The sequence below is a fragment of the Nematostella vectensis genome, chromosome 8 (genome assembly GCF_932526225.1).
Source record: "Nematostella vectensis chromosome 8, jaNemVect1.1, whole genome shotgun sequence".
NCBI classification, from domain to species: Eukaryota; Metazoa; Cnidaria; class Anthozoa; order Actiniaria; family Edwardsiidae; genus Nematostella; species Nematostella vectensis.
The window spans coordinates 6,417,200-6,443,744 of record NC_064041.1 but is presented as its reverse complement, the minus strand read 5'-3'; the positions used below and the strand labels follow the sequence as shown (position 1 = coordinate 6,443,744).

Genomic DNA, 26,545 nt, shown 5'->3' with positions numbered 1-26,545 from the left:
CTGCTTGCTGTGTGTGTATGAGTCTATGTGGCACCTTTGTCTGCTGCAAATAGGTGACCCCGTTCCCACGTACATCCGTTTTCGTTTGGAAACGCAACCTTTTTGATACAATATCGTCCACACGTAAACGCGAATACGATGGCCGGAAACCGAACAATTTGAAAATCATACCGCCCTTTTGGTGCCGTGTGAACGCGCGAAAACTTAAAGCCCCATTCAGACGAGCTATTTTAGTTGACAACTAAAGCAGGCCGTGGAGATAGGCCAGTAATTTTTTGTGACAATTTTCATTTGCTCGTTTAGAATGTTGCGTAGCAAAGTCGGCAATTTCGACTCAAGAAGTCGTCCAACGATAGTCCAGGGAGTCGCGTTGCGTGTATGTTGTTCGTGACAACTTGTGACAAAAAAATGAGACATTTTTGTTTTATTAAAGCAACGAAAGAGAATTTAGTAAACGGTGCAAGCATGAAGTCAAATGTGCGTGTGTAGTGTACGAATACAATGGTTTTCTTGATCAACCAGAGCTCGCGTTTTGATAGCGTTGTATAAATTTGTATAACTTGATTATTCAATAAAACAATTATTCACGCACAGAATGAAATTATGTCCCAAACCACAAAATAATATGTCAAACGACCTCTCTTTATTATCAATCCCATGAAAAAAAAAAAAAAACTAGGACGTCTGATCTTTGACAAAGATATTATTGATGTTAAATTTTTAAGGGACGCCACCGCCACCTGGAAAAGTGGAACCTCAATGATGATATGCTCATGACAAGGAAAATTTTGCCATGCTACCTTTACCCTAAGCACAACCAGCGAGACCAGAAATAAAAATAATTACACTGGCGTCCTTTCTATTATCCTTAAAATAAAATTTGGTCGACGGGAAGGAATTTTATCAATTTTGGCATACATACATACATACATACATAAACTTTATTTAAGTGTCAAAAGTGTTTAGCTAAAAAGCTAATTGTGGACACTATAAAAAATAAATAATCAGATAATTAATAAATAATATGATTTAGAATCTAATCTAGCTATATATAAAATATTAAAAATATTATCGAAAACTATACGTATTATACATATTAATATAATATATTATATACACAAACACTATATAGACGAACTATCACAGGCGTAGATACAAGTAAACAGACATGTGTATACAAATAGACACAAGAACAAACAAACAAACAAACAAGCAACATATAAATAAATAACAAAACAAATTAATATAAAAATATGATACAAGGGTGGTGCACACTCCTCATGTGCCCGACCGCTAGACAGCACACGGGACCACCCCACGTGCCCACCCCACTAGGATGAGCATGCGATGCAGTCACATGCGCCATCCAGCAGGCCAAGCACATCAAGAGTGCGCACTCCCGTCCTAAAAGCCTGTAGGCTGGTCTTATTACGAAGTTCCTGACTTATTTTACCCCAAATATAGGGGCCTAGAAACCTTATGCTGTGTCTACCATATGTGGTTGTATTAAATCTTGGAACAGGAAAATCGCTCCTCAAGTTGTAACTCCTGTCTTGCTGAAAAAATATACTTTGAATATGCTCAGGAGCTAGGGAATTTCTAACTTTGTACATTAATATAAGAATGTCTTGTAATCTTCTATTCTCTAAGCTTGACAATCGCCCTCTCCTTAAAAGTTCAGCATAAGTGTCAGTTCTATTATTAAATATTGCGCGTAGAGCCCTCTCTTGGACTCTCTCTAACTTTCTAGCATCAGCGGCTTTACAAAAGTGCCATACCGTGTGACAATATGTGAGATTGGGTAAAATTGCTGATTTATAAAGTTGTAATTTGGCGTCTACTGGGATTAGATTTCTAAGCCTTACCAACACACCAACTTTTTGGCTTGCTTTCTTACATATTTCACTGATATGAAGACTAAAGTTCAGCTTATCGTCAAGAGTCACTCCTAGCAGTTTCATTTCAGTAGACGATTTAATTATTTCTTCATCAATCTTAACCTGTATAGATAGGTTGTCTTTATTTCTATTTTTTCTGCCTAGCAACATCAAGCTATATTTATCATAGTTCCCTTTGAGGAAATTATCTTTATACCATTGTGATATCTTATGTCCTTCTTCGTTCAAAATTTGTTCCACGCACTCAGCTGTTCCCCCTTTTACATAGAGCTGATGGTCATCAGCATACATTGACAAGCTAGCTGTTTTAACTTCAAATGTCATGTCATTTTGGAAGATATTCCATAATAATGGTCCAAATGACGACCCTTGAGGACATCCCCTTATTGCATCCTTCCAGACACTGGTGACTCCATTAAGTTTGACCCTGTTTTGACGGTTGGTGAAGTATGATCTCATCAAGTGTAATGACTGCTCAGAAAAGCCATATGCCTTGAGCTTATTTACCATGAGTGCTGGGTGTAAGGAGTCAAATGCTTTACTCATATCTGTTGAGAGTATTCCAATAAACTGTTTGGAATCTACAGCTAGCTTCCAGTCTTCTGTGAGTTTTAGCAGAGTGGTTTCACAGCTATGCTTCTTCCTATATGCCGACAAGCAAGGATCAAGCTTGGGATCAAGCTTGGCATTGGGTTTGTCTCCACAGCCAAAAGAGGCATCTGGCTTACCAGCCAATTCAGCGACAACTGTTTGTTTTTTTCAGCTCGTTTTATTTGTAAAAAAAAACTTCAAGAAAACAAAAGATAAATAGGCATTGAGCTGACAGCTGATAAGAATGAACAATCCTTGAATATTATGAGATAATCGTAGCGCTGTTTTTTTCCAAATAAACCCCCAAAAGGACTCGACCAGCAAAAAGAATCAAGTGGTTGGTACTTTTGTGTAGTCCCGCGGTCTTTTCAGAAAGGTAAGGGGGAGGGGGTGGGATGACAGAGTAATAGGGGGGGGGGGGGGGGCTAAGTAGGGGGCACAATTCCAGGTGAGAACGCGTAATTGGGGCCTGGGATATGGAGTGCAAAATCCACTATTTTCAATTTGTTGGACTCGGGCTAATTTTGAGAAACAACAAGAAAATAAAAATATCTATTCCTGGGGACGCATTCCAGCCAAAAAAAAAAACAAATAAACAAACAAATAGGCATTTCCTATTGTTGATAAATCCCTTGAGATATAAGGAGATATAGGGTCCCCGGGAATACGAAATCCTTTAATTTTTTTGATTCTTGAGGGAGCATGCGTCCAAATCCTCCTTTTACCTTGGGTGCTTTGTGTTGGAAATCCACTGAAAACGCAGGACTTTGAGGCTCTTACAAAACAAAATATTGGGAGTGGAGGCCTACTGTCAAATATTCCTTCCAATTGTTTCTTTTATATGATCAAGCAGCGATTCATTTTCTTATCAGTTGATCAATAAACTTTGTGATTCTATATGCAGTTGGCTAACATAAAGTACGCCATGTCTTTTTTCTTCAGAGTTGCCATTGTAGGTTCGCTCCCAAGGCAATTCTAGAATTTTTGTTTGAATCCCCCCCTCTCACCCTTACCCTATTCCTTTCCATTTCTGATAGCCCGTCCTGTGCGTGACCAAATCGCTTCAGCTGTAAGAGGATCCTGAAGGGATAAAACGGGAGCCGGGACTCGCCTTATTTTGGGCCGGGAAATCGGGATAAGGGTTTCCGGGAACGGGGATTTGTCTACCGGGAACGGGAGTCAACATGCTTCAACGGAACGGGATTTTTCAAATCTCTTCTTGTTTATTCTGAATTTTTTTAGCATTTTAAGAGCTTTTTAATAATCAAACTTACTTGCTGCTCAGCGGACTTCACTCCATAGAGTTCTAACCCTTACAAATTTAGGCCCTCTTTTCAGCCCCTCCCCTCCCCCCTCCCGCCCTCTCCCCTGTAGTATACAGTATAGCCACCGGGATTTTGGGGGAATAACGACCGGGAAACGGGATTTGGACCCCCCCTTCCAGTACCCTATAGTTAACATGTTGTGTGATATCGATATTGCGTGACAACACCGTGCTTGTAAACCTGTAAGTTGATCCATCATCAGGCGCCAGGTCAAGCAAGTGCTTCATACTTCGTCCTTAGAAAGCCTGCGCTAAGACCTCACGAAAGCCTTTTGGATAATCAACGCGTCGAACTAAAAACCGCAACATCAGGTGAGCCGTATTTATACTGATACTCTGTCTAATCCATTTGTACTTTTGCTTCGCGATGAAGTATTTAAAATGCTGGAGCAATGCTTTTGACCTCACCGTGCCATGTGGATTATGACTGTGAGTTGCACTGCCTCTGATCGCTCGCCGAGTCTCGCTTTTTTATCGGGGTTCGTTTTCGAAGGGAGAGGGATTCGGACCAGATAAGGGAAATATTGGACTGAGTTCGAGTGAACGGGGCATTCGAGTTATTTCAGTTTCGATTTAGGTGTGCTCTGCATTAGTTGTTACCATGTGTTTATAACCTGACTGATCGTTCATGCGATACTTGGATTAGATATATAACCGATCTTGCAAATTGGTCCATAGATTTCGATCTGTAAAAATATGCCTTGGTGTCTGAACGCGGACGTATAGACGGCACCTGCACTGATTACAAACAAATGTGTGTTTATTGGCCTGTCATTTTGTGTGCTTACGTCTGTGGCCCTTTTGTATTTGTGCTTTGTAATGTGATGTGTTACCCCAAAAATGAGTAACGCATTCCCCTCTTCGTTCCGATCGTTTAACCTCGTCCCCAGGCTTCCCGGCCAGCTCTGTTCATCCAGATTCAAAATGACGGACGGACGTGCTTGAGCAATAGGGGAACTAGCGCTAAAAGAGACCACGTGAACTTTTGGGGTGGCAAATTCAAACAACAACAATCATAGAAATGACTGCGCCGTCTCAATGAAGAAGACTAAAAGATAAAATCTTTAAATGTAACTAAACCCTCTAAAAAAATGCGTCAGCGCTGAATAAGTTGCTTTTTGTTGCTGTTATTTTGCCGCCAAAGCCTGAGCGCGCGCTAGTTTGCCACACAAACAGTCACGTGATCTCTTAGCGCAAGTCCCCTATTACGGTATTTCTTTAATGTGGAGTTTCTTATCTGTATTTTAGCATGCAATCTGACCCGTCAACATACCGTAGGGTATCTATTGATCATCAGAAGAAAATAGGAGAGCAATTCATTAATTACATCAACCCACGTGAAGGCGATGTCATTCTCGACTTCGGGTGTGGTACTGGTAAACTCGCCGCTATACTGTCGTATCGAGTCGGGCCTTCGGGATCCGTCCTTGGAATAGATCGGAACACCGAGAGAATCGGGCTAGCGCGAGAGTCTCACGGAAATCTCAGTAACCTGTCGTTTGAAGTCGGAGGAAACGATGACTTTCCGGGCGAGGGAACGGAATGTTACGATCTCGTTTTCTCAAACGCTGTGCTCCACTGGATCCACGACAAAGAAGCGCATTTTGCTAAGATATTTTCTTCACTAAAGAATGGCGGTAGAGTGGCTATGAACTATCTTCACGGGTCTTCACCCTTACAGGTGAAGCTATCAAAAGAACTGGGTCTGGAAGTCCAACTCGCGAAGTATCTAAGAGCTGTGAAATTCGAGAAAAACGACACCATTAAAAAGTATCTGGAAAATGTGGGTTTTAAAGTGCTCCTGGTGGAAAATGAGGACCACAGACGAGAGTACGAGAGTTTGAAAGACTGGTACGAGTTCAGACAAGCGTCTTCTGAAGGTTACGTAGACTTTAGTTGTGTGGAGGGCGCCAAGTTGGACGAAATTGAAGCAAGCTTGATGGAAAAAGGGAAGATCGTGGACATTTTTACCACGACGAGGTTAATAGCTATCAAAGAATGATTTCTGGTGTTGGTCTCAGTGAACCTGTATACGCAAAACAATGGAAAACTCTGTTACTGTTTTTTTTAATATTGGAAAACAAATGTGATGAAATCTCGAAGTAACAATTTAAAAGAAAAGTTTATACTTCATTTATCAAATGCAATAAAAAAGCTTCCTTGAACTTGATGTTTTATAGGATGACAAAATGGTGGCCGACAGAGCCTGTCTTAAAAAAAGGCAGACGAGGTGTTGATCTGTTAGGCGTGAGCTTAGGCGTGGGTTGGCTGACCAAAAACAACAACTATCATATATAGCAAAATTTAAGCAGTATTTTTTGCTAACTTATCATACGTTACATCTTCATTTTATTCACTTTGAAAATTATCCTTGTCGGATTTACAATCTACCTAGAACAGTGTAAAATATATACATCCATTTGAATAATCACTATGGTTTAAACGGGTCTCACGATCTAAATTTAAGATTTCTGTCTACGGAAGACTCAAATGGATAAAATACGTCCTGTAAAGAACATGACCTGTGCTTTAATATATGCTATGTGCAACGTCCAAGACACTGACAATCTGACGCAACGGACCAGTCACGACATACACCACGTGACTTGTCATACGATAACCTGCCATGACATGCGCCACATGACTTGTCACGCAACGAACTGTCACGACATATATCACGTGACTTGTCACGCAATGACCCGCCATGACATACACCACCTGACTTGTTACGCAACGATCTGCTGACATGCATTGCGTGACTTGTCATTTCCCGCCACGACATGTACCATGTGACTTGACAGGCGACGATCCGCCATTACATGTACCACCTGACTCGTCACGGAATGACCTGCAATGACATGTATCACGTGACTTGTCACGCAATGACCCGTCACTTGTCACGCAATAAACCGGCACGACAGTCACGCAATTACTAGTCAAAGCTTGTATAGCGTGACTTGTCACGTGTTTGGATGCGATAGCATGTCCCAAGTTCGTAGCCACTTTCTCTGGTTGATCTGTGCAGATGATAGTTCCACGTGACCATAGGTTACCGGACTAAAGAAATAGAAGGTTGCCATAACAACAATGACGTAAATCGAGCATCCTGCGGTGATAGCGTAGCGGAGATAATGGTGCCTGTGAAGGAAATAACGAAATCCGGTAAGGAAAAACTTAGTCTGACATGTGAATAAGGTTATAATGCTATAATGTTATAATGCCCCAGAAAAAAAGGTTAATATCATGCCCAATTTAACACATTAATTTCCCTTGCCCATGATATCTAGGTCGACTTACGTAAACACGTGTTTATAAACGTGATCTGTGATCACTGCTAGTAGGATGATCTTGAAGAGCAGTGCGTTGAGGTAGTGATGGATGAATAGTGTACGTTCCATAGGGAAGAATGGCAGGTAGTGGACCAAGTACCCACCCACCAGCAGCTCACCGACGAACACGAAGCGCTCCCAGGACTCTACACGAGGCAAGATCATTCTTATCACTACACGCGGCCACAAGTCAGTGTTTATTAGGCTTTTAATTGTCTACAAACAGTTGAACTTGAAGCTGTCAATGCCTTGTTAAAATAATATGCAATATTATATCGAAAACTATGTTTATTGACAGTTCGTGGTAATTTCATTTGAATTTAAGTCTCCTATATGTACCAAAGGCTCATAAGACAATATTAGGATTTGACTGAAATCCATTGTGTCCGGGCTGGAGAGCTTTTTCAAAGCTCTTACCATGACACTGCCCCTTTAAAGCTTGGGAATACTAGGACCCAAGCGCATTACACGTAATCATGAGATTCACACTGGAGCACAAGCACAACGAAACTTGTTGATTTTCTTGCGCTTGTCCAGTAAAAACAAACCTTTGGTGGTTATTTTGAAGTTTTCTTGCAAATATGTATTTTCAATTATAAACAATAAAAAAGGAGGTGATCGCCATCCTTTAATAATCTACTGTACCTTGGTCCAGGTCATTCACGGCTCTCCGCCTTCGCAGCAGATATATCACCAGTAGTCCACCATAGGCTAGCACGGAAAGCGAACCAGCCCACCAAACCAGCGGGTTACCCAGGCAGTATATCTGCATCTGAAAAACAAACACAGATAATAAGAAACGCTGCCAGAGAAGGGGGCTTCATAAAAGTAGACGGAGGTGATCGTCCTATCTTTTAGGGTATAAAATTCTAACAGCTGCTATCCCTTAGGGTTATCGACTCTTTTCATTCTGCTATTGCTTAGGAGTTTCTAGCTAATGGTGGTCCGAAACACTCCAAACGTATTTTACAGTCAATTGTCAACTGAGCGATTCAATACTTCCAGCTTTATTGTCGGTATTTAACGGTAGTACTTTTAGTAATGCTAATCTCTTGGGGTCAAAAGCTGCGCCAAATGTATGACGGAGTTAAACTTGCTGTTGATCACACCAAAATTGCAACCCCCCGTCTGTTTGTATGGGAGTACCCCCCCACCCCCTCTCCTGGTTATTGGGACCCACAGAGCACCAGTTCTGTGACAAAAGTTAACGGCAGAAATCAGTGTCAATGTTCACCTACATTTTTGTCCCTATGTATCCAGTAAGCCACTCCACGCTTCATGATAGGCCACTGAGAGGGCGTGGAGCTGAAAGTGTGCTCCCCAGAGAGCTCCTTGTTTGACTGGATCATCTTCCACTGGAAACAGACACAAGTACTACTCAGGCCTTACACTGGCGCATGCTTCGGCTTTTGGCGGCAAAATAACCACAACAAAACAACAAAAAGCCAACTAGGCCAGATTCATATGCGCGCCTCTGTCGTAGCCTCGTCCCCAGGCTACTCCCTTGATGTCAGCTCCATGATGCTTTGCGCGCAGACTCACACTTCCCAATATGGCGGACGCTGCATGCTGACTCCGGGGGCGATAGCAGAAAGGGCCTGTGACGTCATAGCCATGCAGAGCGTGATAGGCCCGCTACGGGAAGCCAAGGGACGAGGCTACCTCTGCCGTGCCGAATCAAATTGTTTGGATAAGGCACATGAACAGTTCGACGTTTGAATCAATTAAAGCCGCATTGTTACCAGTTTACTTCCGGTCGATTACGTAACAATCTCCGATGATTTTTAACGGAAAACGCGAAAAATATTTCAAAATATTGAAAGTAGTGTGTTTATTGAAAGTTTCTTTGAGGATGTGATTGATAATTTAGAGCGGATGGCCTGTTTAATATCTCGTATTTTAATAGATTCTTTTGCCTTTTAACGGTTGAGGTTTCCGTCGGACCTCCGGAAGTAAACTGGTGACAACTGGTGACAAGGTTTAAGTTCGGCACGGCAGAATTGAGTTCGGCACGGCACCAAGCGCGGCTGCACCGGTCGTGCTGCACGGCGAAAGCACGACACCGATTAAAACGTCTAGCAACAACAAAGCCACCAACAACAAACACCAGTTTACTTCCGGTCGATTATGAAACAATCTGCTTGCAGCCGGGAACCATGAGCCCTAATTTTTATCGGAAAACTCGAAACTTTTTTCAATATTGAGAAAGCAGTGTGTCCATTGGAAGATGTGACTGATGATTTAGAGCGAATGGCCTGTTTAATAGCGCGGATTTTAATAGACTCTTTTGTCGGCCCTCCAGATTGTTAGTAATCGTCCGGATGTAAACAGTACTATGTACACGGCAGCCTATGCCGTGTACATAGTACTGTACACGGCATAGCACTATTCCCACCTGCATCTCCAAGAATTTCGGGAAGAAAGCCATGGGTTTGGCAGCCTGTGGCGCTTGTTGTTCAATCGATGTTTTATCTTTCTTCTCTGGAACGTACCCTTCAGCTGTTTAAGTGTGTCAATCGCCATTTTGTCATCATAACAAAATAATAAGTGGGGGTCAACATCTATTTAAATCGGCTGCTATAGGGAAGCTTATACCATATTATCGATTAAGTAAATTTTTGTACGAAACTGTCTTTTTAGATGGTTATTTCAGGGTTTCTTTGTATAATTTGTCTTCCAATATAGAATAAAATCAACGACAAAAGGGATGCTGACTAGGGTAGAATGTTACGTTTACAGTATTGAGAACATAAACCACGATGAGGCCTGTTCAGCATGCTCATAATAATAACACCAAATTTTAAAAGGTACATTTTTATAAAAGAAAGACTGTGAAATCTATATCCTCTGTAATTCAGGCAATACTATCTTCAGTTAAGCGGTAGGTAAAGTGCAGAGGATGCGCTTACGGTATGATATGTTTTGCTGGTGTTCCTCAACGTTCCATACTGTGTCCTGCTGGTTGATGACTCGGTCCGTAGCAACCTCGAACTGATGGAAGCCCCAGTCAGGCAGCTGAAGACCTGTTATCTAGAAACACAAAAATTTACACCATCAAACACGTGGATTTTGTGATGGAAGCCCCAAACAGGCACATGTGAAGACGTGTTATCTTCACACAATACACACTAACACAATCAAACGCATGCATCTTGTGATGGAAGCTGGACCTGTTATCTGTGATGTGTCATGATAACTTACTTCGAATGCCTGTAATTTGTTGAGGTGCTCTGTTTTGCTTTGGATATAACTTACCTTGAAATGCTGTAATATAGCTTACCTTGAAAGCTTATGATGTGTTTAGGTCATGATAACCTAAAAAGCCTGTGATTTGTTGAGGTGTCCAGTCCAGGTATATAGCTTACCTTGACGGCCTGTGATGTGTTGAGGTGCATATAGCTTACCCTGACGGCCTGTGGTGTGTTGAGGTGCATACAGCTTACCTTGACGGCCTGTGATGTGTTGAGGTGCATATAGCTTACCCTGACGGCCTGTGGTGTGTTGAGGTGCATACAGCTTACCTTGACGGCCTGTGATGTGTTGAGGTGCATATAGCTTACCTTGACGGCCTGTGGTGTGTTGAGGTGCATACAGCTTACCCTGATGTCCTGTGATGTGTTGAGGTGCATATAGCTTACATTGACGGCCTGTGATGTGTTGAGGTGCATATGGCTTACCCTGATATCCTGTAATGTGTTGAGGTGCATACAGCTTACATTGACGGCCTGTGGTGTGTTGAGGTGCATATAGCTTATTTTGATGGCTTGTGATGTGTTGAGGTGCATACAGCTTACATTGACGGCCTGTGATGTGTTGAGGTGCATATAGCTTACCCTGACGGCCTGTGATGTTTTGAGGTGCATATAGCTTACATTGACGGCCTGTGATGTGTTGAGGTGCATATAGCTTACCTTGACGGTTGTGATGTGTTGAGGTGCATACAGCTTACATTGACGGCCTGTGATGTGTTGAGGTGCATATAGCTTACCCTGACGGCCTGTGATGTGTTGAGGTGCATATAGCTTACCCTGACGGCCTGTGATGTGTTGAGGTGCATATAGCTTACCTTGACGGCCTGTGGTGTGTTGAGGTGCATATAGCTTACCTTGACGGCCTGTGATGTTTTGAGGTGCATATAGCTTACCTTGATGGCCTGTGGTGTGTTGAGGTGCATATAGCTTACATTGACGGCCTGTGATGTTTTGAGGTGCATATAGCTTACATTGACAACCTGTGAGTGTTGAGGTGCATATAGCTTACCCTGACGGCCTGTGATGTGTTGAGGTGCATATAGCTTACCTTGACGGCCTGTGGTGTGTTGAGGTGCATACAGCTTACCCTGATATCCTGTGATGTGTTGAGGTGCATATAGCTTACATTGACGGCCTGTGGTGTGTTGAGGTGCATATAGCTTACATTGACGGCCTGTGATGTGTTGAGGTGCATATAGCTTACATTGACGGACTGTGATGTGTTGAGGTGCATATAGCTTACCCTGATATCCTGTGATGTGTTGAGGTGCATACAGCTTACATTGACGGCCTGTGGTGTGTTGAGGTGCATATAGCTTACCTTGACGGCCTGTGGTGTGTTGAGGTGCATACAGCTTACCCTGATATCCTGTGATGTGTTGAGGTGCATATAGCTTACATTGACGGCCTGTGGTGTGTTGAGGTGCATATAGCTTACATTGACGGCCTGTGATGTGTTGAGGTGCATATAGCTTATTTTGATGGCTTGTGATGTGTTGAGGTGCATATAGCTTACATTGACGGCCTGTGGTGTGTTGAGGTGCATATAGCTTACATTGACGGCCTGTGATGTGTTGAGGTGCATATAGCTTACCTTGATGGCCTGTGATGTGTTGAGGTGCATACAGCTTACATTGACGGCCTGTGGTGTGTTGAGGTGCATATAGCTTACATTGACGGCCTGTGATGTGTTGAGGTGCATACAGCTTACCTTGACGGCCTGTGGTGTGTTGAGGTGCATACAGCTTACATTGACGGCCTGTGGTGTGTTGAGGTGCATACAGCTTACATTGACGGCCTGTGATGTGTTGAGGTGCATATAGCTTACCCTGATATCCTGTGATGTGTTGAGGTGCATATAGCTTACATTGACGGCCTGTGATGTGTTGAGGTGCATATAGCTTACCCTGACATCCTGTGATGTGTTGAGGTGCATACAGCTTACATTGACGGACTGTGATGTGTTGAGGTGCATATAGCTTACCCTGATATCCTGTGATGTGTTGAGGTGCATATAGCTTACATTGACGGCCTGTGGTGTGTTGAGGTGCATATAGCTTACCCTGACGGCCTGTGATGTTTTGAGGTGCATATAGCTTACATTGACGGCCTGTGATGTGTTGAGGTGCATATAGCTTACCTTGACGGTTGTGATGTGTTGAGGTGCATACAGCTTACATTGACGGCCTGTGATGTGTTGAGGTGCATATAGCTTACCCTGACGGCCTGTGATGTGTTGAGGTGCATATAGCTTACCTTGACGGCCTGTGATGTTTTGAGGTGCATATAGCTTACCTTGATGGCCTGTGGTGTGTTGAGGTGCATATAGCTTACTACTGATGTTTTGAGGTGCATATAGCTTACATTGACAACCTGTGAGTGTTGAGGTGCATATAGCTTACCCTGACGGCCTGTGATGTGTTGAGGTGCATATAGCTTACCTTGACGGCCTGTGGTGTGTTGAGGTGCATATAGCTTACATTGACGGACTGTGATGTGTTGAGGTGCATATAGCTTACCCTGATATTCTGTGATGTGTTGAGGTGCATACAGCTTACATTGACGGCCTGTGGTGTGTTGAGGTGCATATAGCTTACCTTGACGGCCTGTGGTGTGTTGAGGTGCATACAGCTTACCCTGATATCCTGTGATGTGTTGAGGTGCATATAGCTTACATTGACGGCCTGTGGTGTGTTGAGATGCATATAGCTTACCTTGACGGCCTGTGATGTGTTGAGGTGCATATAGCTTACCTTGATGGCCTGTGATGTGTTGAGGTGCATATAGCTTACATTGACGGCCTGTGGTGTGTTGAGGTGCATATAGCTTACATTGACGGCCTGTGGTGTGTTGAGGTGCATATAGCTTACATTGACGGCCTGTGATGTGTTGAGGTGCATATAGCTTACCTTGATGGCCTGTGATGTGTTGAGGTGCATACAGCTTACATTGACGGCCTGTGGTGTGTTGAGGTGCATATAGCTTACATTGACGGCCTGTGATGTGTTGAGGTGCATACAGCTTACCTTGACGGCCTGTGGTGTGTTGAGGTGCATACAGCTTACATTGACGGCCTGTGGTGTGTTGAGGTGCATACAGCTTACATTGACGGCCTGTGATGTGTTGAGGTGCATATAGCTTACCCTGATATCCTGTGATGTGTTGAGGTGCATATAGCTTACATTGACGGCCTGTGATGTGTTGAGGTGCATATAGCTTACCCTGATATCCTGTGATGTGTTGAGGTGCATACAGCTTACATTGACGGACTGTGATGTGTTGAGGTGCATATAGCTTACCCTGATATCCTGTGATGTGTTGAGGTGCATATAGCTTACATTGACGGCCTGTGGTGTGTTGAGGTGCATATAGCTTACCTTGACGGCCTGTGATGTGTTGAGGTGCATATAGCTTACCTTGACGGCCTGTGATGTGTTGAGGTGCATATAGCTTACCTTGACGGCCTGTGATGTGTTGAGGTGCATATAGCTTATTTTGATGGCTTGTGATGTGTTGAGGTGCATATAGCTTACCTTGACGGCCTGTGGTGTGTTGAGGTGCATATAGCTTACCTTGACGGCCTGTGATGTGTTGAGGTGCATATAGCTTATTTTGATGGCTTGTGATGTGTTGAGGTGCATATAGCTTACCTTGACGGCCTGTGGTGTGTTGAGGTGCATATATCTTACCTTGACGGCCTGTGATGTGTTGAGGTGCATATAGCTTATTTTGATGGCCTGTGGTGTGTTGAGGTGCATATAGCTTACCTTGACGGCCTGTGGTGTGTTGAGGTGCATATAGCTTACCTTGACGGCCTGTAATGTGTTGAGGTGCATATAGCTTACATTGACGGCCTGTGGTGTGTTGAGGTGCATATAGCTTACATTGACGGCCTGTGATGTGTTGAGGTGCATATAGCTTACCTTGATGGCCTGTGATGTGTTGAGGTGCATACAGCTTACATTGACGGCCTGTGGTGTGTTGAGGTGCATATAGCTTACATTGACGGCCTGTGATGTGTTGAGGTGCATACAGCTTACCTTGACGGCCTGTGGTGTGTTGAGGTGCATACAGCTTACATTGACGGCCTGTGGTGTGTTGAGGTGCATACAGCTTACATTGACGGCCTGTGATGTGTTGAGGTGCATATAGCTTACCCTTATATCCTGTGATGTGTTGAGGTGCATATAGCTTACATTGACAACCTGTGAGTGTTGAGGTGCATATAGCTAACCCTGACGGCCTGTGATGTGTTGAGGTGCATATAGCTTACCCTGACGGCCTGTGGTGTGTTGAGGTGCATATAGCTTACATTGACGGCCTGTGATGTGTTGAGGTGCATATAGCTTACCTTGATGGCCTGTGATGTGTTGAGGTGTATACAGCTTACATTGACGGCCTGTGGTGTGTTGAGGTGCATACAGCTTACATTGACGGCCTGTGATGTGTTGAGGTGCATATAGCTTACATTGACGGCCTGTGATGTGTTGAGGTTCATATAGCTTACCTTGACGGTTGTGATGTGTTGAGGTGCATACAGCTTACATTGACGGCCTGTGATGTGTTGAGGTGCATATAGCTTACCTTGACGGCCTGTGATGTTTTGAGGTGCATATAGCTTACATTGACGGCCTGTGATGTGTTGAGGTGCATATAGCTTACCTTGATGGCCTGTGGTGTGTTGAGGTGCATATAGCTTACTTTGACGGCCTGTGATGTTTTGAGGTGCATATAGCTTACATTGACAACCTGTGAGTGTTGAGGTGCATATAGCTTACCCTGACGGCCTGTGATGTGTTGAGGTGCATACAGCTTACATTGACGGCCTGTGGTGTGTTGAGGTGCATACAGCTTACATTGACGGCCTGTGATGTGTTGAGGTGCATATAGCTTACCCTTATATCCTGTGATGTGTTGAGGTGCATATAGCTTACATTGACAACCTGTGAGTGTTGAGGTGCATATAGCTTACCCTGACGGCCTGTGATGTGTTGAGGTGCATATAGCTTACCCTGACGGCCTGTGGTGTGTTGAGGTGCATATAGCTTACATTGACGGCCTGTGATGTGTTGAGGTGCATATAGCTTACCTTGATGGCCTGTGATGTGTTGAGGTGTATACAGCTTACATTGACGGCCTGTGGTGTGTTGAGGTGCATACAGCTTACATTGACGGCCTGTGATGTGTTGAGGTGCATATAGCTTACATTGACGGCCTGTGATGTGTTGAGGTTCATATAGCTTACCTTGACGGTTGTGATGTGTTGAGGTGCATACAGCTTACATTGACGGCCTGTGATGTGTTGAGGTGCATATAGCTTACCTTGACGGCCTGTGATGTTTTGAGGTGCATATAGCTTACATTGACGGCCTGTGATGTGTTGAGGTGCATATAGCTTACCTTGATGGCCTGTGGTGTGTTGAGGTGCATATAGCTTACTTTGACGGCCTGTGATGTTTTGAGGTGCATATAGCTTACATTGACAACCTGTGAGTGTTGAGGTGCATATAGCTTACCCTGACGGCCTGTGATGTGTTGAGGTGCATATAGCTTACCCTGACGGCCTGTGGTGTGTTGAGGTGCATATAGCTTACATTGACGGACTGTGATGTGTTGAGGTGCATACAGCTTACCTTGACGGCTTGTGATGTGTTGAGGTGCATATAGCTTACCTTGACGGCTTGTGATGTGTTGAGGTGCACTAGTCGAACTTGGGACTGGATAGTCTTCCATATCCCACTTCCATCAGGGTTCACTATTTCCTGAAATACAAGAAGTTTTGAAATTCGGATTTTGTGGATAACTTTAAATGGATATTCAGACACCATCTGTACTTTCCATCTCTATTTGCTTAAAAAATTATATGTTTGTGGAAGCATAAAAATGTAGTTTTATTCTAATAGAGAAAGTTTGCGTATCGACTAATACAAAGAATGTTGACCATGCGAGAGCTTGGAAACATAGTGAAAGACCAAATACTTAAATAGTGGTGGACTCCTACGGAAGCAATGGACTAAATAATAAAACAAAAAAATTGAAGTAGCTAATCAATCTCGTCACAGCTTGATGCTGAGAGCACAAATTCAGACGTGGTTGAGTAAAAGGCTTAGAAAGGCGCCCCAGGCAGCCACCATACAACTCATGTCTGAGTACGGATCACAGCTAAGTTGGAAATTGTGGGTTTTGTGGAGGAAGGAAAACTGGAAAACTCGGAGAAAACCCATCGGAGCAAAGGCGAGACCAACTCACGTTGGAACCGGGAATTGAACGCAGAACCCAGTGGTGAGGGGCACATCAAGGCTCCCGAGAGCGTATAATTTAAGCGTTTTTGTTGTTTTGAAACGGTGTGGCTACAACAGTGGTTCTGCTTATGACTATAGTCGCAAGGAGATATTTAACCTCCGCAGCCGTTTTGCCAATAATTCCTTAGCGACAAGGAGAACCTTTTCATTCTGTGTCAGAGATCCGTATGTGTATCTTACCAGTCTCCATAGATTCTGCGCATGCATGGAGATGTTGTAGTCAATATAGCAAGATACTTCTTGGTTGGTGGGTGAAAGCGGAGCTGCTACATCGTGACTGAAAGATAATCAATCAACATTATTATCATGCGACGTGAGCGAGATTCTCTATAAAATGTAAAATAAGAGGAATCGATTTTATGCAAAATATACTTATAAAATGCGAAAGAAATTCTGTATTTTTTGTGGAAGCTTAGTGAATGATTGATACGAGACTCACGAAGTCTTTTACATACTTTAATTTCCCGGGACCTCATCTCCTTGATCGTGGGCAAACTGTTGTTCATATATGATATCGCATCAATGCCCGAATATAGATAAACATACGAAATATTTGTCAGGTACTGTTGTCAAATGACAGAGGTATAATTATTCAAATCTTTGAGCAAGACTGAAGAGGTCTCTAGAGGTTTAAAGGTTAATTAGGCAAAATCTTAAAGTTTTGAAACACTACCAGGAGCTTGGCTCTAATTAGTTCAGATCAGTTTTATAGTGGAGGTTGTAACAAAACAATGCTAATGTATCTTGGTATAACTAGAAAGACTACAGGCAAGCTGTGGAAAAAATAGATGGTCTGCGTAGGCGTGGTGTAGACAAGGTATGAATCAACACAAGGTTAAAAAGGTATGTTAAACGCCTCTGTGAAACCACCCTGTTTCACAGAGGCGTTTAACATACCTTTTTAACCTAGTGTTGATTCATACCTAATGCTAATGTACCTTACCTGTTCAGGGCTCTACCCGAAATTCCATGGATTAACTGAATGATTTCGCCATTTTTGACAGGGCGAGGCGGCCAGTCTACATTCAAACTGTCACTAAACAGAAAAAATATATATACCGTATGTAATAAATAAATATGACAGGGAGGGGAGGCATCCAAACTGCTGCTAAATATGAGAAAAATATATAATACAGGAAGTTATGAGCAGAATAACTAAATTCTACAAGAACCCAGCAGTAAAGTAAGTTGATTTCTACCTTATGATCACATCTCTTTGATCGATATCTATTAATTGATCCAGTTTGTGGCTAATTGTAAGCGTGAGTTTGAAATAGATAAAAATACAGTGCTGTAACAGGGGGGGGGGGCAAAATACAGAAACATTAAGAAAATATTGGGTGCACAGCCACGCCCCGACAGGTCATTTTCTTAAAATTTTTGGAAATATGGGGAAGGGGGTACATGCCCCAGTGCCCCACCCATTGCTAAGGCCCTGAAACACAATTGATTGACAATTCGATTCTATGAACAGGGCTTCTGAAATTACGCGGAAAAAGACTCAAAATTACGCGGGATTCTTTGCTAAATAACGCGCTAAATTACGCGGGATTCTGCAATACATTTTTCTTTAAAAATCAAAATTTTGCGGGATTCTTTACTGAATTACGCGCTAAATTACACGGAATATCAACTGTTACGCCCAAACATGTTTTACATTTTGTGCCGAAGGAAAGCACGAAATAACTTGAAAAGGTTAATTTTTTGCGTGAAAATATCTTAAGCAAGTTTTCATTGGCTCCTAGCCACCAGCCAATTAAAAAAGATATTTTATTATTAGTCCTAGGCCTTCGCGGTTTAGCAAAGAATGCCTAGTCATTATATTTGTTTTCGAAATTAATTTCGAAATATCGCACTCTTACGAAGAATATCTCTCTTTTATTACGACAAATAGAGGTAAGAACCCTAAAAGAACACATCAGCTGTGCAATTAAATGTTTTGTCTTTCAAAATTTAGCCAAATTACGCGGAAATTTGTGGATTACGCGGATTAAGCGGAAAAAGCTAAATTACGCGCTTCCGCACAAGCTCGTAATTCCAGAAGCCCTGTATGAATGGTAATATCTGACGAAACCTTTAATCTTAGGTGGATCTCTGACAGTTGACCTAATGTAACACAACTTACTTGTGTGGGTCTTTTACGATCCACCAATTATTGACGTCTTTAAAGCTATAACACGTGACCTGCTGTTGGGCTGAGCTGCCACGCCCATCAGGGTACTTGACGGGGTAGGTTTCAGGGTGAGAGTGCAGCCAGCATTGTTTGCCATGGGTGTGGCGTAACGTGATCTGCGAGCCATACGCCACCTCTACAAGAAGAAACAACGCATGTAAAAGGATCTGTAAGTGGAGTTTGTATACTACACAAAACCAACACGTGTGATGAGCAAAACATCTTTACGGCAACAACAAAAAACAACTCATGTCAAGTCATCTGTAAGTCATATGCATAAAACCCAAAACAACATGTGACCTGCAAGATATCTCCACAAGAACAAAAAAGGACACACATTTAAAATGATCTGAATGTCATATACAATACAAAACCAACATATTTGATCAGCAAGACATTTTTACAGCAACAACAATGAACAACTCATGTCAAGTGATCTGTAAGTCATATGCATAAAACACAAACTGTGACCTGCAAGATATCTCCACAACAAGAACAAAGGACACACATTTAAAATGATCTGAAGGTCGTATACAATAAAAACCAACATATTTGATCTGCATGACATGTCTACTACAATGATATAAAGAACAACTTGTGTAAGTGCCCTATCTGCTACAACATAAAACTGTTTACTTACCCTCTGCTTGACCTTGGGTTATCTTTGCTAATCCTCCCTGAAAACAATCGATACAACAGTAGTTGTATCTCTTTATTTTCTTAGAACCCTTGTAAGTAATGAGCATGATGACGAGAGCACATCCCTTAGGCAACCACCTCCGTCATTGCAAAAAAAATCTCTGGCTTTATTCGTAAGCCTTGAATAAGTTGCTTTTTGATGCTGTTATTTTGCCACTAAAAGTCTGAGCGCGCTGTAGTATGCCACCCAAAAAGTCACTTGATCTCTTAGCACAAGTCCCCTATTGGCCTTCCTTACAGTATTTATAATTTTCCTTTTATGCTGTTGGCAAAGGAATCAGCTGAGCCAGACACTATGTTCATATTGGTGTTTTTACCTCAAGACTTGCTTGGAAAGCGCTGGACATCATGTCGTCATGTGGACCAGTCTTGTATATCAGAGCAAACAGCACATAGAATTGCAGCAAGTACAGTAATACGGGCATTATGCCAAGACAACTACCTCGTGCCACAAGATGTCGAGTTAGGTCACGCTGGAAAGATATAAAAATAATAAAATAATAATCTAATAATTAAGGCGCAATATGATCATGTGAAGTATTATAATTGATAAAGAATTGATTGTCCCTTAAAAATGTATCTGTCAGTTGTTATTTATATATACCCGGTGTTAGAAAGCATCCATCTCCTTCAGCTGTTTTGAAGGATCTTTTGCCAATGTTTGTTATTATACCATGTAATATAACACCTTATTTCTATAGATATTTCATTCCTTTTCAAATAATTCAAATATTGATAACAGAAATAAACGTGTGGCTGACAGACAAAAACAAAAATCTGAAATGTTTACATTTTTTTCGTTATTGAATTACATGAACTCAGGAAGGCAGACAGATAAAATATCCACCATACTTACAGCTGGTATAGAGGGATCGCCTATCAATTTCCAGTAATCTAGAGCAACCATGGTGCCAACAACTAACAGAGTCATGACACCCGTGTATTTAGTGCTACAGGCAGCGGTTAGACTCAGGCCAGTTAGTACCAGCCATGACCACCATGACGAGGAAAATACCCTGGTATAAGATGATGGCAATTGTCACAATAATCATTGTCATCATCATCATCATCATTACCATGACATAATTATCAACATCATTCATGTCATCCTTATCATTAACACCATAACCACTGTTACCATTATCATAATTAACATCTACATTGCCAAAGACTATCATTCTAATCATTCCAACCCATCATCATCATTACCCATAATAATAATAATTATCATCATTACCATCATCATCATCATTACCCATAATCAACATCATCACCATCATTACCCATCATCATTACCCATAATCATCATCATCACCATCATCATTACCCATAATCATCATCATCACAACAATCACCATAATTCTCCTTATTTTCCATTATAACATTATCAAGTCACCATCCAACCATTACCATAATCAATATCATCATTGCCAACACTATCATTATAATACAACAATATCTATGATCATCTTTATCATTCAATACCATCATCATTACCCATTATCATAAGCATAGTTTCATAACTATCATAATAGTAATTATGATCAGCATAATGTTTATAATCACCATCAATATTTTTTACAACATACTTGTCATCTCATTGTCTTACCTATTTGACTGTTTCCTAAATTTCAAATAACATAGAACCGAGGCAATACTAAAGAAGAGTAATGGCCCGTCTAAGAATATAAACTTGCTTTGGACAACCAGCATATTTTCTGTAACAAAATACAATAAAAATTGCAACAAGCATTAGTGGAGAAGGGATTGAAAACAAGTAGGAATTGGGTCCTTATGACAGTGTGCTTGCTCAGAAAGCAATACTGTCAGGAATATAGCTAGCACATAGGCAGCTGCCTTCTTAAAGTGTCAGCATTTTAAAAAGGACATATTGAAAAAATGTGTCTGTCTTGGCAAATACCAGGAGTGACTAAGGCCCCCACCCCCTCCCCTCCAAAAAATATAGCTACAGCCTTAGCCCTCGTATGTACTTGTGTGATATGTGGTCAGAATAAGCCCAGAAATTCAAGCCCAACACATTCTTGGAAAATTCAAACCCTCTTTGAATCCAACAACAAGTCAAATCTGAATTTATTTTGTTAAAAGAAAACCACCAAGGAAAATGACAACAACAACAAAACTGAAAAAAAACTTTTTTAAATCTTTTTTCTTACCAAAAATTATTAAAAATGCAGCAAAGCCGGCAGTCCATTGTGTGCAACCAAGCTCAAGCACTATCTGAAATGACAGGGAAGGAATGTGAGTACTAAGAAAACAGAAAACCTTAAATATGACAGTCAGAGCAGACAAAACCTCCCTGAAGAATACTGCTACTTATAAAGAAAATATGTTATCAAGTAGGCTATTTTTGCGATACATATAAAACGAGTGTGAGTAGTACACCCATAAAAACAGACAGACAGATATTTTTTGGGGGATCATGTACAACGTCCTCTTGTAGATGATTGACGTCCAAATAATATTAAAGATAAAAAAACACTAATTGTATGGTACTTTAAAGCCGCATTGTCACCAGTTTACTTCCGGAGGTCCGACGGAAACCTCAACCGTTAAAAGACAAAAGAATCTATTAAAATCCGAGATCTTAAACAGGCCATCCGCTCTAAATTATCAATCACATCTTCAAAGAAACTTTCAATGAACAAACTGCTTACAATATTTTGAATTATTTTTTCGTTTTCCGTTAAAATTCATCGGAGATTGTTACGTAATCGACCGGAAGTAAACTGGTGACAATGCGGCTTTAAGTTTGACAGGGATGTTGATCCCATAGAGAGAAGCATTCATTTATTTTGTTGCACTGTGACGTTGCACTGTGACGTTGCACTGTGACACTTTCATCCGACATTCAAGGGCATCGGAAAAGGAAATGATCTTCATTTTCTAATTGTCCATTTTTACAAATTTCGCAAATTCATTCATCTGGTATCTTATAGGGCCTCGAATATTGGCCAGTTTTAATTGCTAAACGATTATCCCTTAGTCTCAATTTAAATTCAAATAAGCCTCACTGAGCCCCCTTCCCCCCCAAACTCTACTTCAAAAAAGTGGTCTTGGTCCTACTATGCTCAAGAATCCCCAAATTTAGTATTTGTATATTATTTCTATTCTTCCACACCCCGTCTCTAAGAAAATACTTGCTACACACCTGGAACATTTTAGCATTAAAAATTTTGACTTCATTTCATTTCCATATGAAAATGTATTTTGCTTGACTGTGTGATATTAGAAGGATACCTTAAAGTGATTACCTCATAAATACAAGGAGCTATAAGACCTCCTAGCAATGCAGGAACAAATCTTAACAAGGACACATGGAACTCATATTCTCCAAGATCTAAAACAAAAATGAATTATGTTTAGCACTGAGAAGCAAAAGTTAAAATGGGTTAAAGAGATAATCCACAAAGAATCACAAAAATCATTAAATCAGTGTATTCAATTAAATAGTTATCTTATCAGGAGAAACTGAGAGGAAGAGGCATTATCCAAAAATAAATTTAAAAAAGGAATCTACCAGGCGTTTATTCCAGCTGTTGCTAATTACTGCAGGCAGATAATAATTAGCAAAAGGAAATACCTTGTCCTATGTCATCAAAGGAGAAGTTGCCATCATACCCAGATAAATATGCTATAATCAAAATAGGAAACAATCAATACACTACACAGATAAGTTTTGTTCTGCTACCTTTGATACTGTATTTCTATTTTCCAGTTCTATTTGTATTTCAAATTCTATTTCTATTTCCTATTTCTTGTATAGTGTATGGGTATTCCTTTTATATTGGACTCACCTGTTACAGCAAAAAGGAGTTTCCCTAGAGGTGGGTGAACATCAAAGAAATATTTGTGTTGCATGAAGAAATTGGTGAATTTACCAAAGTGAACCTCATCAAATCTGAAAAAAGAGGGTTCAATGAGAAATTTATGTCAAAGATAAAAGGGAATTATAGACAACATCCCATGTTTTTTTAATCTTTATCTTTTGTTGAAAGAAAGACTAGACTTTCTGCCTTATTGTCTGGAGAGATGAGATTAGTTTCAAATGTCAGGTTTTCCCAAGCCACAGTATAACATGAACCTAGATTGGATTGTGACTCTACATAAACACTAAGACAAGAATTCTCTTTTATTAACTTTCTTACCCGAGAAGACAAAGGATCTACAGTCCCAAATGTAGAAAGCAACTCCTGATAAATATACACCTAATATGACCCTGGATTGGGCCATGGTTTCCTGTGTACCTCTTTTACTCTAAGATCCACTTTAAAGTGTAATTGTACTTACACTACATGTTTGGGAGTTGAGAGCTGCCATAGCCGAGTGCCCAGCGATAAACCAACCATGACAGTCCAGATGACATTTAGCTGTAGGCTCATGGTTAAGGGTGGATCTGAGCAGGTAGCAGCTTGTGTAGTAGAAGGGGTGCTGCTGTTATCTTTTAATGGATCACCATTAATCTGGAAGAAAGAGTGACTTGGTCAGTAGAGATAAAAGATGGTCATGAAGGAAACATTATTAGAGCCCGAAGGTTGGACCACATGCAATTTTGTGCAATTATTTTTAATGAATTTAGAATGGGTGCTTCTCCTTGGTTTTTCATAAGAATTTGTTATATCAAACTTTCTGTGTATGTCCCAAAGGATTAAAGGTCCAATTAGAAAAAAAAGGACTTGTTTGGTTGCAAAATTGAAAAATCAAAATAGTAAAATGACAAAGCACTTCTTAACATCTGGGTTGTTCCTGAGCCAATTTCAGCTTCAAATCTGCTACCTTCTTTTTTAAAAGGTTGTCAAAAAATACATCTCTTGGCAGGTACACTCCTGTACATTTTGATTCACCAAAACCTGGTAGTCACTCCAAATTTTCGTCTTTAATAAAGCTTCTTTAGGGCAGCTAGCATGGACATGACTATTTGGTTATTTTAATTGATTCCTGGACATTCTGAGAGAAATACCACTTTTGGCACCAATATGAAAACATGAATTTAATGTATCTTAGTAAATCATCTCAATCAGAATGTCTGAAAATTCTTACAACATGCTTACACTGGCATTTTATTTCTCTCATGAAAATGTTCTTTAGGTTTTTCAGTTTTTCAGTAAATCTAAAAAAGAGTTCCTGATTTATTGTCAAATACATTAATCAATCACAATTGAAAGAAAGAAAATACAAACAAATTGTACTGTGTGGCAAAGGATGAAATAGCTTTTGTTAGTTTAACTATTTCATGTAGAGTCCACAATCATAACAAGTTACCATAAATCCATGATATTGTCTAGAAATTAAAAGAAGAGCAAATAAAATATTAATAATAATAACAACTAAAATAATATATCATGTACCTTCTCAAAGAAATGAAATATTCCATAGGCTTTAAAGTAATTCAAACATTCGACATCAGAAAGTTAACTCTTGAAAACTTTTATGCATCATTGACTTGCTACCTGTTAAAGTATGGTCTTGTTTGCTGACCATAAAATTAAAATAAAACAGCACCAGAAGCGTAATAAACTCCCTTGTGTCTAATATTGCTTAGTGACAAGGGTAGTTTGGTCTTGTTTGCTGACCATAAAACATAAAATAAAACAACACCAGAAGCATAATAAACTCCCTTGTGTCTAACATTGCTTAGTGACAAGGGTAGTATGGCCTTATTTTGTTAACATGTAATAAAACAACACCAGAAGCACTGTAAACTTCATTGTGTCTTTTATCGCCATCATGAGAAGGGCAGTATGTTCAAAATAACATAAAATACTGTATATACAAAACCACTAGAGGCATTATGCATACCTGTGTCTATAACATCACCTGGTAAGGAGGTTCAATACATATGGCCTTGCTCTATTTACCATATATATAATATATACAGTAAAACATGTATAAAACAACCACAGTATTTTAAAAACTTTTTTGTGTATAACATCACCAGTGAGCGTGGTAGCATGGTCTTGTTTTGATTACCATAAATCATGTAATAAATTTGGAGGGGGGTACTTAATGCCATTTGTCTGGACTATAGTATTTTTTAATGTCACATCTGCATTTGTAGAAATGTAACGAAAAAAGAAATTATCTGAAATGCTAGTGCTTATCCATCAGATTAGGTAAATACTGCTGAAAATAAATGATTGATATAACTTTTTATTAGTTGCAAGTGTGTGGTCGATCCTTGATATAACTGATGTAACAATCAAAAAAACTCATATATTGGTTCAATAAACATCACAAAATATCTGAAGAGAGTCTTTTATCTCAAGAAAGGTTGCAATACACCAGACAGAATTTCAGTTTTTCCAAATCATTAACCGTAAAAAAATCTCGAAATAATTGGTTATTATAAATAATCAAGTATTTCAATTTACGCGATCAGATGGTGAATGATAGAAATTTACACACATTCAAACTTAAGATAACCAAATAATTTTAATAAAAAATAGCATTACTTATGATAAACAAAAAAGAAGATTCCAGATAATTTGAAAAGATCACAAACACTACCTAATACTAAAGTTATTTGATCATTTTTTTAAGTAAATTTTAGACTTACTTACTCTAAGTCGATGAATAATGACAACTTACTTCTCAAGGAAGAAATACGAAAGCGAAGCTAGCTTCAAAGTTAACTTAATAACAATCTGCTACCTAATTTGTGTTGTGTGTAAACTTTCTTACCTGTTTGGAAGTTTTCGATGTTTGGGATACTAAGGATGGCTTGTCCGATTTCTTGAACTTTTCCACGTTTGTCTTCTCAACGTAGAATGCTGCCACCTCAGTGGTCATAATTTATCACCGCTATTCCCATGGAAAGGCGAATTCGAAAGAAAAAATGCATAAAATTATAGACAGCAAAATGACCGCTTGTCGTGAGAACAAGAAGAGACGCTCATTTGGTAACCAGGCCAGGATAAAACCGGAACCGGAAGTGAATATATTACTTTTGGGAGCTTCTGT

General features: G+C 40.5%; 2 protein-coding genes across 3 annotated transcripts; one reads left to right on the top strand and one right to left on the bottom strand.

Moving 5' to 3' along the window:
- The first annotated feature begins 3,997 nt into the window (after positions 1-3,997).
- Positions 3,998-5,975, top strand: LOC116608840 (demethylmenaquinone methyltransferase). Its single transcript, XM_032369882.2, has 2 exons — positions 3,998-4,125; positions 5,062-5,975. Exon 2 carries the CDS (start codon positions 5,063-5,065, stop codon positions 5,813-5,815), a length of 753 nt encoding a protein of 250 aa, XP_032225773.2. The 5' UTR covers positions 3,998-4,125; position 5,062; the 3' UTR covers positions 5,816-5,975.
- A 131-nt stretch (positions 5,976-6,106) lies between these two features.
- On the bottom strand, positions 6,107-26,516 carry LOC5501584 (protein O-mannosyl-transferase 1). 2 transcript variants are annotated; one of them, XM_032369878.2, is made up of 20 exons: positions 26,267-26,516; positions 23,876-24,048; positions 23,383-23,486; positions 23,169-23,219; positions 22,840-22,925; positions 21,742-21,805; positions 21,177-21,285; positions 20,424-20,583; positions 19,885-20,040; positions 19,509-19,545; positions 18,821-19,004; positions 17,639-17,731; positions 16,876-16,972; positions 16,066-16,155; positions 10,052-10,172; positions 9,538-9,641; positions 8,381-8,497; positions 7,788-7,914; positions 7,111-7,288; positions 6,107-6,951 (listed from the first exon to the last, which is right to left on the bottom strand). In XM_032369878.2, exons 1-20 carry the CDS (start codon positions 26,372-26,374, stop codon positions 6,774-6,776), a joined length of 2,337 nt encoding a protein of 778 aa, XP_032225769.2. In that variant the 5' UTR covers positions 26,375-26,516; the 3' UTR covers positions 6,107-6,773. The 2 variants fall into 2 exon arrangements, with proteins under 2 accessions (XP_032225769.2, XP_048587215.1); XM_048731258.1 differs by lacking the exon at positions 26,267-26,516 and adding an exon at positions 24,934-25,070.
- Between the last annotated feature and the right edge of the window lie 29 nt (positions 26,517-26,545).

Bases quoted from the DNA above. Each gene is read 5' to 3' on its own strand.
- LOC5501584 (XM_032369878.2), bottom strand. From the start codon at position 26,374: ATGACCACTGAGGTGGCAGCATTCTACGTTGAGAAGACAAACGTGGAA. The intron at 19,005-19,508 runs GTAAGTAAACAG...TTCTTCTTGTAG, and splicing joins AACCCAAGGTCAAGCAGAGG to AGGTGGCGTATGGCTCGCAG. The intron at 7,289-7,787 runs GTACAGTAGATT...TGCCTCGTGTAG, and splicing joins CGTGAATGACCTGGACCAAG to AGTCCTGGGAGCGCTTCGTG.
- LOC116608840 (XM_032369882.2), top strand. From the start codon at position 5,063: ATGCAATCTGACCCGTCAACATACCGTAGGGTATCTATTGATCATCAG.